The 13,313-nt window shown below is 46.6% G+C and overlaps 8 protein-coding genes across 8 annotated transcripts; 2 read left to right on the forward strand and 6 right to left on the reverse strand.

The window, feature by feature from the left end:
* Positions 1–217: 217 nt before the first annotated feature.
* On the reverse strand, positions 218–1,998 carry N7537_003488 (indoleamine 2,3-dioxygenase family protein; the record flags this gene model as incomplete). The annotated part of the gene is made up of 5 exons (XM_056894546.1): positions 218–433; positions 495–797; positions 858–1,018; positions 1,080–1,396; positions 1,505–1,998. 5 exons carry the CDS (start codon positions 1,996–1,998, stop codon positions 218–220), a joined length of 1,491 nt encoding a protein of 496 aa, XP_056754294.1.
* A 1,156-nt stretch (positions 1,999–3,154) lies between these two features.
* Positions 3,155–3,817, reverse strand: N7537_003489 (uncharacterized protein; the record flags this gene model as incomplete). The annotated part of the gene is made up of 1 exon (XM_056894547.1): positions 3,155–3,817. The coding sequence occupies one exon, from the start codon at positions 3,815–3,817 to the stop codon at positions 3,155–3,157; it is 663 nt and encodes a 220-aa protein (XP_056754295.1).
* Positions 3,818–3,861: 44 nt separating this feature from the next.
* Positions 3,862–4,044, reverse strand: N7537_003490 (uncharacterized protein; the record flags this gene model as incomplete). The annotated part of the gene is made up of 1 exon (XM_056894548.1): positions 3,862–4,044. The coding sequence occupies one exon, from the start codon at positions 4,042–4,044 to the stop codon at positions 3,862–3,864; it is 183 nt and encodes a 60-aa protein (XP_056754296.1).
* Positions 4,045–5,227: 1,183 nt separating this feature from the next.
* N7537_003491 (uncharacterized protein) lies at positions 5,228–5,763 on the reverse strand (the record flags this gene model as incomplete). The annotated part of the gene is made up of 2 exons (XM_056894549.1): positions 5,228–5,268; positions 5,316–5,763. 2 exons carry the CDS (start codon positions 5,761–5,763, stop codon positions 5,228–5,230), a joined length of 489 nt encoding a protein of 162 aa, XP_056754297.1.
* A 1,333-nt stretch (positions 5,764–7,096) lies between these two features.
* Positions 7,097–8,018, reverse strand: N7537_003492 (glycosyltransferase family 34 protein; the record flags this gene model as incomplete). The annotated part of the gene is made up of 2 exons (XM_056894550.1): positions 7,097–7,793; positions 7,846–8,018. 2 exons carry the CDS (start codon positions 8,016–8,018, stop codon positions 7,097–7,099), a joined length of 870 nt encoding a protein of 289 aa, XP_056754298.1.
* Positions 8,019–9,101: 1,083 nt separating this feature from the next.
* Positions 9,102–9,430, reverse strand: N7537_003493 (protein PET117; the record flags this gene model as incomplete). Its single annotated transcript, XM_056894551.1, has 2 exons — positions 9,102–9,275; positions 9,335–9,430. The coding sequence occupies 2 exons, from the start codon at positions 9,428–9,430 to the stop codon at positions 9,102–9,104; spliced, it is 270 nt and encodes an 89-aa protein (XP_056754299.1).
* Positions 9,431–9,703: 273 nt separating this feature from the next.
* N7537_003494 (uncharacterized protein) lies at positions 9,704–10,369 on the forward strand (the record flags this gene model as incomplete). The annotated part of the gene is made up of 6 exons (XM_056894552.1): positions 9,704–9,706; positions 9,758–9,796; positions 9,854–9,887; positions 9,957–9,965; positions 10,031–10,131; positions 10,202–10,369. 6 exons carry the CDS (start codon positions 9,704–9,706, stop codon positions 10,367–10,369), a joined length of 354 nt encoding a protein of 117 aa, XP_056754300.1.
* Positions 10,370–11,482: 1,113 nt separating this feature from the next.
* On the forward strand, positions 11,483–12,974 carry N7537_003495 (triglyceride lipase; the record flags this gene model as incomplete). The annotated part of the gene is made up of 9 exons (XM_056894553.1): positions 11,483–11,681; positions 11,733–11,973; positions 12,034–12,043; positions 12,127–12,241; positions 12,292–12,330; positions 12,392–12,521; positions 12,571–12,807; positions 12,858–12,892; positions 12,949–12,974. 9 exons carry the CDS (start codon positions 11,483–11,485, stop codon positions 12,972–12,974), a joined length of 1,032 nt encoding a protein of 343 aa, XP_056754301.1.
* Between the last annotated feature and the right edge of the window lie 339 nt (positions 12,975–13,313).

Consider the following 13,313-nt stretch of genomic DNA (forward strand, 5'->3'; position numbering starts at 1 on the left):
TAGAAGTCAAATTTTCGAGTTTGCTACCCAAGAATTACTGTTCTACAATTGAGATTTCATACTGAGCCTGGGCCTAGCGGTGAAACATCGGCTTGAATCGGTAAATAGACAAGATAACGGCGGATATCGACAGTTACACACGAGAATAGAAGATAACGCTGTCTTACAATTTCAGGCAATACATTAATAAAGCGAGAAATAAGCAAAAGCCAGCTACCTAAACCCCCCGTTCCTGACACCACCGCTCAACCTCTCTAGCCAACTTCTCCTTCTGATCACGCACAAGTTCCATCATAGGCTCAACCTGCTTCCTGTGCGATGCAACAAGATCCTCATTACCGTTGACAATAGCGACACCATCCTTCGGCGCAAGATTATCATCATAGATTTTGACCATAAGCTCCATAACAGCGGAGAGCTGATTCGGAAGCCACTACAAGCCAACAATCAGCATATTGACACTCACGCAACAGATAGATGGGACTTGTACTCACAGTTACAATGGGACTACCACCAGTAGCAGTAGGATGCGGCGTACGGCGAATGATATACTCACGCGCGAACAACCAGTGTCGCCAGCGGAAGCTGCGGATGTGGTTCAGCGTGCGCAGGAAGAGGACTGCGGTCTCGGAGTCTTGAATGGCGTATTTCTGAACGCCGATTTCTTCAGATTTTTCCCGGATGTAGGTTAAGAATTCGCGGTGAGGGAGGGGGCGGTAGGCGCGGAATTCGTGGAGGATTTTGGTGAGGGGTGTTTCCGGCATGGGGATTTCGCAGAGGTGGTCTAAGAGGGGGATCTGGGGTTTGGTTAGTTGGGGTTGATCGTTTATTTCTTTTGGCAATGTTTGATTGCTTACGATGCTGTCGTTGGCACCGCTCTCGCCACGGAAGTAAAGGGGCTTGTTGTCTTCGCAGCCTTCGTAAACCACGCCGTTCGGGAACATGGATTGGTTGGTGATTCCGAAGATGAAGACGCGGAATGAGAGGTATTCTGATGGCTTAGAGTTGCCCCACATGTCTAATTTAATGTCAGCTTAGAAAATCTAAAAGATCGAATCATGAAGACTAGAGTTGCATACCTTCCATGGATGCTTCGATTTTCTCCATCGACTTTAGGATCTCTCGGAATCCGTCGTTAATTTCCTGTCTGGAGCCATGCTGTTCAAGGGAATCAACGATTTTCAAGACACCTCCAATGAGGGGGCCGGTTTCCTTAACCATATCGACATGGGTCAGGATGAAGCCTGCCTCTGAGCTCTTAGGGTCGAGACCTTTCTCGAAGGAGCGAATCAGACGAAGGTTGGAGTACTCGCTCAGACCCTTGGCAGGGTCAGCGACGGTGTAGTTGAACAGAGCATATGAAGCAGCATATGACATGAAAGGTGGTAGGTTTAGGCTAAGGATGGGTGTTAGTTACACTGTTGTTATATGATGAAGTTGTGTATCAATATGATCCACAAGATATTAAGGTAATAAAAGAAGGGAAAGAACAGAGAAGTCTTACATCTCAGCACAGCGATACATAGGACGAGCAACAGACTGGGGCAGGACATCACGACCAAGTCCATAGCCCCCTTCCGGGTCATTGTTCCAGTGCTCCCAGCAAGGCTCGAGCAGGTAAGACGAGGCCAAGAAGGTATAGTCACGGAAGACTGCAGCAATAGTGAAGCGATCGTGCGAGCCATCGGCGAGGACCAGCTTCTCGACCTCGTCAGTCAGGTCGGTAAGCTCAGCCTTGACAGCAGGGCCAAGCTCATAGGTAGCCAACAGACCGGGCTTGCCATCGAGCCTAACGACAGGGAGACGATTGACGAGAGACAACAGGGCACTGAAGGCCTCTGGTAGCTCAACAGGTGCTGTCTCATAGGGTAAAAAACCCGTCTTGGTGGTGATGGTGAAGGGGTCTAGGGAGTGGGAGATGGATGAAGGGTCATCATGGATGTGAGGGAACCGCTTCAGGGTAGTAGGGGAAGGGTAAGGCACTTGGGTCCGAGTCATGATGATGTCAGATGAACCAGAGGAAAGAAAATACTTTAAATCTACCCTATATGGGTGTGGGAATAAAGGGTGTGTTGTGGTAGTATAAGGAAGAGGTGTAGGTGTATAAGCCAAAGGTTAAAGACCAAGTCAAGAGCCTAGGGAGTAGGGAAAATGGGTAAAAAAAGATGAGGAAGAAGCCAGGGGACTCTTAGAGATAAAAGGAGACTTAGAATTCTGAGATTTTGGGCGGGTGAGGAGCAGATTCTTATAATACTTTGAGGCCGGTAACAATTCCGGCCTCAAGTCCACATTACGAAAGAGAATAGGAGATAGCGTGGATCCTGCGATATCCGCTGCTATATGGCGGAAATTGGTTTTATCTATCCTTATTGACAGTCGAGGCACTTTATATGAGTATATTCAGCCAAAATAAGATATTTTGACATCCATCTCGACATCTATATGATCTATACAACTGCCCAGTGAGAGAGGGCAGTGGACGGTCACGGGATGGCGCTAGGCCCAATACAGCACTGGGGTTGAAAGACGGTTTCACTGCTTTACCTAAAATTTGATAAAAGCTTGTAGTGGCGTATGCTAAACCAGGTGTTCAAAATGCTTATAACGAAGAAATTAGCCCCTTAATGATGGTCTATTACGGATAAATGTGCAATGTTGTCTACTCAAGCCATGATGTATGCTTTATAGTCCATGCGCTGCCAAGCATTGATGACCAGATCCCGCCTTTTGATTGGACGATAAGCACAAATTTAACTTCCCTAGCGTTCGGAGGCCGGAATGCTACCGGCCTCCGAGAGTAGCCGGCCTCGTTATATGTCCTGGGCAGGTTTGATATAGAAGCCTTAAATTGGTATGACTTGTGTGATGCCTTCTGTGATTCCCGAGATAAAGTGAAGATTGGCCTATATGAGCAGCTTCATCTTTTTAAGTTTTTATTTATTGTCTTGCTATGCAACAAACTTGAAGTCGCACTGATACATCTTCAGATATATATTGGATGTGAACAAAAGAACCTATAGTACATTTGCGTCTCAAAAGTACTTAATCTATTCAACCACTCCTCTATGCGTTATATACCATACAATTGCATATAAATGTAAATGCCCTTCATGGTGGATAATCTCAGAATCTATCATTCCCTTCCATATAGTTTTCATGCAAACACACGCTCAGTCCTATTCACCACCAAAGTCCGAGAATTGTGATAAAAATTCCGGTGCAACTGCGGCAAAAAACACTGCAAGACTGCATCCCCAACACCAGCGGGCAGCGAGCTCTTGTCGCCCCAATAGTGCCTCACTAACTCCCCAGCACACCCAGTAGCTGCGACCTCAGGGCACCCATTTGCCTCTGCACAAGACAAGACGCGAATGTCTTCCGATCTGTTGAAGTCATATCTAACATGGTTCCCAAATGCAGACTGCTCATGTGGCCATTCCCCACCCCACCTCTTGCATTCCGGATAGCGCGTTTCGTTGGGACAACTCTCCCACGCCTCAAAGAGTTCATGGGTACGAGTGCTCTGCTGGGCAATAATGAAGCCCGTATTGAGAAGTGTGCGGTTATTCCAGTCACGGTTGTGGGGTGCGTCTGGATCAAGAGCCATGGCAACTAGAGTCTCTGGAGTGATCTCCCAATAGTTGAATAGCCATTCCATGGGTAGATTGGGGTAGGGCACCATGGCATCTGCATCTATGAATACAACGTATTCGTAGTATCTCAACGCTTCCCTGATCGCAGTGACTTTGGTCCATGTTCCAGATCGATCGACTGTTTTGGGGATTTGAACGAGTCGGTAGTCGTAGCCGTGAATCATTGCTTTGCTCGTCAGTCACAAGGTAGAAGTAGATAGAAGTGGAACTACCTACCGAACATGAAGTGGTTGAGTCTTCCACTTGTATCTGGGGGAAGTCCGGTCACGTTTAGTGGAGCCTTGCTCAAAACACCCTTCGGGCCATCAAGATGGCGGCTGTCGACGTCTAGAATGAGGATCTTCTTGCCTAATGGTTCGGTGAACCTCAATGGTTCCGCAAGCCAAAACATTTTCCCTGTGCGGCCGACAAATATGGGTTTAGTAATGGGATGTATATACGGATTGTATAGTTTGTGGACCGCGGAGGAGTATGGGGAGCTTTTGATAGTCCATTGAAAGTGTTTTCTATACTAGAGTCAGTGTTCAATTTCAACCTTTTGCTTTGGATGGTCTCCTACTGGGATGGTTGATAAATCAATACACTGTTCAAGCAGGAGTAGACCCAGAAGAGCGCACACGCTATCAAGCTCGAAGTAAAAATGGCGGTGACTCGGCGAGGAAACATGAGTCCTGATCTTGGATGGCGCATGGAGATAGTGTATGCATGTGAAATGGAGATTCAATCTGTAGATTTGGCATAGAGTATGGTGTCGATTGACATGACATAATGTTGATGAAGTATCGAATACCTGCCAGATTTCCCCTGCCCTTCCATTTAAGTACTCACCTCTTGCCGCTTTTTGCTCCGGAGAACTAACACGCCTTTATTTATTTCTCGTTTCCGTTCAGTCCAAGTCTTATATTATGTAGTGCGCCATTGACTAAAACGCTCTTCCGGATAGATTTCCGGGGTTCCGACGCTGTGTTTATTGAATTCCTCTTTTTTGACCGAACTTGTCGTCTCTTCAATTCGCAGTTCAATTGTGAACGGTGGAAGTCGATGATTAGAACACGCTGCAACACCTCATTCCACAGTATATTGTCTAAGCGAAGATCCCCATGCATCACTCCCAGGGAATTTATTTCTTTCCTAGAGCGTCGAACCTGACTTTGCAGTTGTGGAGAATGCTCTATACTATTAATAGTCTCACCCACTCCATGAGTAACATATGCCGAACCTCACCAGCCCCGTGGAGGAAGTAACTCATATTTAGGTCGATTGGGCCAAGAAACACAGGGATCGCTGACCCCTGGGCTCTCTGAAGAACACGATAAACTTCTATTTCGCGAGAAACCTGTGACCAGAGATGCGTTGTAGTCCCTTTGCCGACGACTGTGTAGCCATAGACGGCACATGTGATCTTGAAAGATGCACCATATGACCCGCACTTGTTGAGTGGTGTGCAATGTTGATCGATATCTGTATCCAATTGCTGGTTGAGCTGGAGAAGAAAGTCCGGTGCCGTGATTTGATGTTTGTTACTTCGGCCACGTGTATATAAAGCCACATTCGAACAATTTTCATCTAGGATGTCATTCTGCTGAAGTCCAAGCAAGCACTTCTGGGTACAGAACTGCATTGTATGTTGTTGGGACTGATCTCCTGGGTTATGACGAAAACCTCCCGACCGCGACAATTGCTGAGGAGGGGATGATGTGACCTGGCTAAGATTTCGCTTTCTTCTAGGTTCAGGTGCTCCCTGGCTCAAATCCGAGTCTGAGCCTGAGCCTGAGCCTGAATCTGGAGGATGGTTGATGTTTCGTGAAGGCGCACAGCCACTTTCAACCTGTGTCCGAGCCTTAGGCGTGGGCGATTGCAGAGGAGATGATGATGGTTCGTAGTCAGAGCCTGTGTATTCTGAACCTGATGGGGTTTCCTGTAACTCCACCACGGGGATCTGCGACCGTATAAGAGCAAAGCTGGTTGTCCAGGTATATAGTTTGGATTTAGCCTGCTTTCGCCAAGCATTATCGCGGACATGAGATTGACAGCTCATTAAAGCTAGACAGAGGATTCGAGCGATAGCCGTGGTCGGTTGTCGGTAGTTCAAGTCATCCTGCACCTCCATGTTGGGCTCTCACAGAAAGTATAATAGGGTATCGGGGGCTTCGAGCGGTACACGAAGAAGGACTATCGCAAGTCCAATAGTCACATAAGAGTATTCAAGCCCTTCACAGATCATAACGTGATATTCTTGAACAAGGACTGCCCCGACCATCTGCTCTGCGTTGTATTGCAGTTTTGATGTTTTGTCTGTAGGGATATATTCTCGCTGGGCCACTTCATCCCTGAAGTTCATTGGCCGCAGGTAAGATTCTCTACAGTGAGCTTGTGGGGTGGCTTATATTCGACAGTCATGAGAACGTCACTACTGCCATCTAGTTTGTGATGGATGCAGAACCGATCAGGCCTCGGTCGTTGCGATGGATCATCACGAGCACCAGCTTCAAACTATTGGTATGACTCTCAAAGGAGACCCCTTTACCAAGTCTGAAATGCTGCTGAGCTTCGGATCGATTACACGGCTCTGAGATGATATTACGCACATGGTTTTCAACACCAAGTTTTTCGTAAGTTACCAACTCGTCTTCAGAATGTAGAATACCCAATGATTTAGGAACGCCTTAAACTTCGGTCACAGGCCAGAAAAGTCGGTATGGATGCTCGCTGTCCGGTTGAAGGTGATCGCAAACTGAGTTATATATTTTTTACTGCACTACATGACACTCTTCCCCTCGATCAAGTCTTATAGGACAAGACTTCTCTCTAGGTAGGGGGAGCGTCCCTTAGGTAGAACACGATGAGGTTCTGACTTGCAAGGGCTGAGAAAGCAATTTATGGCAGGTTCGGATGAATTCGATGAAGGTCGTATTTTGGGTGGACTGTCTTTTTTCTTCCTGCGACTTCAGAAAAAGTTGCTTATAGTCGGGAGAGCTTTCTCGATCCATTTAGACCGAACCTTGGAAATCCACGTTGTTGTCTGGAGTCTGCAGCTCCTGTAATCAGTGACGTGTCGTAGACCGGCGAAAGTGTGGTCCCGAGCGAAGCCTACGGCCTGGTATATATCCCGCTACAGCTACAATCGGAGGTTCCGATTGTTGCTATGATCTTTTAGCCGATTGGTTAAATGCTCCTATATAACCACACATGTGCAGCGGCCTGAGTTCTCACCTGGATTACAAAACTCTTGGGCTGAGCATACAAAATGGTGGCGAAGGAGTAGTGCTTGTGTATAGACCTCTTGAGATATATCGCGTTGCAATTTTCTGAAACGGAGGTTTGGGAAGGTAAACTAATAAGACAATTTGCTTAAATTGATCTAGATTTTGAAATATTTCATCCAATGAGAGACATCTTGAACAAGCCAATAACGAATGTTACCTCCCATATTGAGCAAAGGCCTAGGCTATCCCGATCAACGCATTAAGATCCTGGAGCAGTTGCTGTACCAGCTCCATATTGTCTGATTTCTCACGCACTGCTTTCTTGAGTGCACTGACTGCCTCCTTAGTATTTCCGGCCACTGCCTCCCCAGACTGCAGTTTCTTCTCCACAGACTTGATACTTTCCTTCGCACTTCGTATCTGCGACCAGTACACTGTGGTCTTGTTGAGATATCCAGTTTCCTCAAGAGGCAAATTCCACTCATGAGGAGTCGTCTCGACGATATCCAACCATTTTGCCATGTGCGGCCATCGGCGCTCCTCCAGGCCCGGGAAGTGCACAAGCAGATCTCCCCTTTTGCCTTCATACGCCCAGTCCCATTCGTAGGTGTTGATCCATGGCCGTGGCAGGTAGGAGACTCCATCCGCGTAACCCTGTCCCTTTGGACCCCCGGTCGTCTTGTTGAGCACACGTCTCATGCCTTCCTGGTCGGCAGATCGACCGAGGTCAACCTGAGGGAGATAAAGAGGGTAGCCCATCGTTTCGGTAAGGAAACTGATCATCCAAGAATGGACGTGGAGGAACATGATTCCCGTGTTGAGGCCATTTTGGTCCTGGGTTGCTACCAAGTGGATACCTTTTAGGTCTGATGGCGGAAGGAAGATTTCAACGGGGATGTCATTGTTTAGTATAATCGAGTCTGCATCTACCCACCTGTAAGAGTCAGTATTTCTCAAGCACAAGAAAAAAGAAAAATAAGACATACATCAACCATTCCATTCTCTCGCCAGCTGGCTTGGTCAATTCATTGATTACTAAAGATAGCAGATAGCTCGGTTTATTCCAAAATCCGACCGAGATATCCTGTCGCAGGATATGCATGGGGTAACCCCATCGTTTCCCGTGGCGTTCATGGCTTTGCAGCGCTCTTTCGTACATATGATTCGTCTCTCCGTATAGCATGGAAACTTTGGCGACTCTTTGCAACTTGTTGCTGGGAGTATCATCTGACTGGGGGATATTAAACGTCTTGTAAGACTTGATTGAGACCCTCAAAACACATATAACTGATAGAAATACCAGGATGATGTTCAAGGGTCGTTGTTTGAATGCCATTCGTTGAATCATGGCCGGCATTACCGCGCAGGTACCAGGCTTTTCATGGTAGATGAGAAGATGAAAAATAATGCTTGCTTGAGATAGATGAGATTATTGCTAGATTTAGAGTCGAAATATTTGATTCGGCTCGTGTTGTATGAATCCGTACTTCCGGATTGGGAATGCCGTTTTCGGCAACTCAACCATATCCAATCGTTAGCGATGAATAAAATCCAATTAAGTTGGTTTATAAATAGATATTAGTTCAATAATTGTAAGCAAAAAGCTCATTTAGTCTAGAACCCATGAAAAGCTGTGTTGCGTACGGGTCCGGGCCCACTGCCCACATGGCGCGTATGAAGCTCGTAACGGTGGTGTCCAGGAACACCTTCAGTGGGGGTGGGAAGTAGATTGATGATAAGAAGAAAGGTTACCAGGTCTCTAAAGAAACATACCTGCGACTAATAATAACACGTAATATATTATATTAGAGCATTTAACCGCCCACACTACATGGCCCCATACTATATTATAGACCAAATAATCATAACAGAATGTCCGATTATTGTCACCGCACTGGTGTATATACTATAGGTCTTAACCTTGTTTTGGGATCATGGGGCAACCCGGATTACCTGGAAACTACAGCATTGGGCATAAGATATCGGTTAAATAGTACCTAAACCGGTAGAGAGACGATTTTCATTTTATATGGTACAGATGAGGGTATAGTATACACCACTGGTTTCAAATATTTGTACAGCATCACATATGCAAACAGCTTTAACTCCTTGTTCCCATGCATCAGCGACCTGGCCGCCCGTTGAATTGAATTCATTGGTATAGCCAGAACGCATCCAGATCAAATCGCGAACTGGATCGCGCGAAAGAACGCAGCTTGATATCCACAGTCAAACACATGCATTATGATCCAGGATTTGTGTTGTGACTGGTTGTATTTGAGTCGCCGGTGGTGCTATGTACCGTCTGGAGCTTGAGGTACTCCTGCTCGAGGGCCTTTTGCATTTCAAAGTCGGCCTGGCGTTCTAGTCGGACACGCTGCTTTTCCATATCGCGTTCGACTCCTTTGTGCATAGCCTAACATCAAAAAAAAAGTCAGTACATACCATGAAAAGAGCATTAATGCTGTAACATACCGCTCTATCCGCCTCTTGTGCCCAGTGGACAAACCCGATAATACCCATTGTGCCGAGGCCAGTGGCTGCTAATGTGAGTTTTGATGCGCGAGACATGGCAGGATATGTGAGAGCACGGCTCGACACAGAGGTTCAGCAAATTGGTCACAAACAATGTCCTGGCGTGTTAGCTGTTCATCAAAACGAGTCCGGGATTATCAGTTTATCGATCACCGGGCGGCGTTTGGTGGCAGAACCCCCACCGCTCTGGGGGCGATGCGTGGCTCCGATCGACCTAGGCTCGGAGCTCCAGACTCGCCGTTTAATCGTCCCTTTCCAGCCTTATTTTCCTTATACCCTATTTTCAAAGCCCAGAGGTCTCTCGCAAATATGGTGAGCAGTCTATCTCGGAATTGGTGGCTAGTTGCTAACAGTGAACAACAGTCGGCTCAGAACTCCGCGGGCATTCAGACCCTCCTCGATGTAGGTCTTGGTTGTATGTTGAGCGCAGCGCGGAGATGCTAACCACAGAACTGTCAGGCCGAGAGAGAGGCTCAGAAGATTGTGCAGAAAGGTAAGTCCGACTTCTGCTTACCCCTCATCGCTGCCTATCACAGACACTAATACGTCACCTCACATTTAGCCAGAGAGTGTACGCAATACAAACCTACCTGTCGCCATTCGCTTCATCGAACTAATTGTTTCGCAACTATACAGACCGTACCCAGCGGATAAGAGACGCCAAGTCAGAAGCCCAGAAGGAGATCGAGGAATACAGGAACCAGAAGGAAGAGGAGTACAAGAAGTTCGAGGGCGAGGTGAGATACAGCTTCTAAACGGCGGTTATAACCAGGTGGTTTCACAGTGCTAACCTGACTGTTTCACTAGCACTCAAGCGGATACAAGGTATCCGAGGCGGAGGCCGACAAGGAAGCCGAGGTCAAGCTCCAGGAGATCAAGGAAGCCGGCAAGAACCAGGGCGACAAGGTGATCGCAGACCTCATTCGTGTGACGACCGACGTCAAGCCCGTAGCGTCTGAGAAGATCAAGGCATAATGTAGATATTCTGGGTTATCTTTTCTTTCCTCGCGTGAATGCGCTTGCGTGTCTGTTCATCGATATCCAATTGTCGGACAATATCAGTTTCTTTTTATTTTAACCCTGTGTATATGACGGATGGGGTCTAGGTCTCACTCATGTTGGGATACGTATGTTATATCTCATGGTGTTCCTGGGGGTCTGGCTTGCATCTAGGTTTTTCGATCTGCGGCCAGTCTGAGTATTGACCGCCACAACATATTTATTCGTCCTTATTGACCCAGGTTACTCTTAACCTCTTGTAGAGGGCTATGTTTCGGCGAACTTGAAATACATCACCAATCCATCAAACCAGACAACACCCCTGATACCCATATATCTTCTTACTCGATACCAGGTGATGGCAACGAAAGGCGCAGGATGATTCAATGCGCTATGTGATCCCCTACGCAGGTGTAAATACCCGCTCCCGTTGGATGTATCTCAGGGCTAAGAGGCACCATTGGCAACACATGCTGGCACCAGTGGCGCTATTGGTTTAAGGGGTGTCTCTACCACTCAGATCCACTGCCAGGCTATATCAGTTGCGTCTTATAGGACATCCTGCTTGTTCGGTACAAGACAATTTCAGATTTCTAGCAATGGTATGTTCCAAAAACACCATGTTGTCCTACGTGTCTTTCTTCTGGGCCACTCCGTTCTCTCCAGCAGTTCGGTGGCCCCCACAACAGGCAATTGCAGCACAAGAGAAGGCAGTTACAGTTCTTGCTACTACTTTAATTCTGTCTCTCTGCAACAGTTTTGAAGTATACCGTGACTACATTATTCCATAGGATCGTCAAAATTGCTGCGATGCGAGAGTGGCTGTTGGAATTTGTCTATTAGTAGATCTTGAGATGATTGATTGTCATTTCGAATTATTTCCCCTGTAAAAGTCACTTGTTATAATGAATCAACTTTCGAAGGGTTAGCTGAGTAAACTTTTCTTTCCCTTTTGCATAGGTTACGCTCTTGGTGGTATAAGCAACAGAAGTATAGTCCATGTTGGCCTGAGGCACCAACACTGTTTCGCGTTGCGTCATTCCGCGCCCAGGTCTCGTTCGACAACCTATCTGCGGACGACGCAGAACAATGAAATATGCAATTCTTACGCGGAATGCACTGAAACGGTCTTCAATAGCCTGCTACTCATATGGCCAGACTGTATGCCACTCTAACAACAGGTGGTATCACGGGTCTCCACGCAGACCCAGACCAAGTCTCGAGCCGCGATTAGAGGACCATGGCAAAGTAATTGTTGATGAGTACTCAATCATCCGTGATAAATATGGTTTGTTCCTTTAGACTTGAATGGTGTGGACAATTGCTGACTCGCGATTAGCTGCACCAAAATACCCTGTCGTTCTCGCCCATGGCTTGCTCGGGTTTGATGAACTACGCCTTGCTGGCCCATATCTACCCGGTGTTCAGTACTGGCGTGGAATTAAAGAGGCATTGACTGCGCGAGGTATTGAAGTTATTACGGCGACAGTACCCCCGTCAGGCTCTATTGAGGCACGGGCTGAACAATTGGCCCGAAATATTGAGGCCGATGCTCAAGGGAAAGATGTTAATATCATTGCGTATGTTACCTTCATTTCCTGGTTACGCATATCGACATATTCTGACTGATTTCTGTATAGGCATAGCATGGTGAGACCCCTTAATCATTGTGATAGAGTCAATGCTTATCTGTGACTAGGGGTGAGGCATAACAAGAGGATCATAATCTATAGCGCAAGCTAATTAATGGCTTGCAAAGTGGTCTTGATTCACGATATATGATTAGTCACATACGGCCGGAGAAGTTCAAAGTCTTGTCACTGACCACTATCGCATCTCCGCATCGAGGTCTGGTCCATCATAGCTTTTCATTCGCCTTCGTGCTAACTGTCTAGCAGGTTCATCTGTGGCGGACTATGTACTTGATCAAATTGGAGGTTAGTCACTATTTACTCGCTTACTGGGATGACTTAGAAGATAACATTGATTTCTGTGCAGCCGATCGCCTACCTCAGATCTATTATGCCCTTAATCGACTCAGTGTCGAGACAGGTGCATTCGCTCAACTAACAAGGAAATACATGACCGAGACCTTCAACCCCAATACCCCAGATGTAGATGATGTCAGGTACGTGCTACATATTCTCCCCACTTTACGCCCTGCCAACATTCCCTAGATATTTCTCCTATGGAGCAGCAATGGAGCCAAGTATATGGTCTGCCTTTCGGCTTTCACACCGAGTACTTGCGGAAATTGAAGGACCCAATGATGGCCTAGTCAGTGTGTCTAGCAGCCGCTGGGGAGGCGATGCAGGCTACAAAGGAACCTTGATGGGCGTGAGCCATCTAGACCTGATCAACTGGACCAACCGGCTTAAGTGGCTAGTCGGAGAAGTAACAGGCAACAAACGGAAGTCAGTTGATTGCAGATGATATTTTGGGAATAAGGCTGATTTTCATGCAGGTTTAACGCCATTGCATTTTACTTGGATATTGCAGGTATGTGTTACGGTCTGATTGGGTCACTTGAGACTAATAAGCTGCCTATTCACTAGACATGTTGGCCAAAGAGGGACTTTGAGAAAGATATAATTGGATTTCCTTCATGTTGTGGCTGGATTCGGATTTGATATGGGAAATTCTGGTGCCTGGAGTTGGAAACCGGATATTTTTTTCTTCCTCTTCTTACCTACGTACATATATGTATAGACATATTATTGTATGAAATCCAGTAAATTTGTTAACTAGTAAAATAGACGATTGCATTTCAAATAATTTATTTACCCAGGTATGTAGCTATGAAGGAGTGTACATACACAAACCGTCGAACTTATAGTTTTCGGGTACTAGCGGAATTGAGACCGTTGTCTTAGAAATGTGGCTGTGATGTGGTTGAGGCGCAGCATCTCCGTCTAATCCA

Source organism: Penicillium hordei (assembly GCF_028827395.1).
Source record: "Penicillium hordei strain IBT 12815 chromosome Unknown utg000002l_segment0_segment0, whole genome shotgun sequence".
NCBI lineage: Eukaryota > Fungi > Ascomycota > Eurotiomycetes > Eurotiales > Aspergillaceae > Penicillium > Penicillium hordei.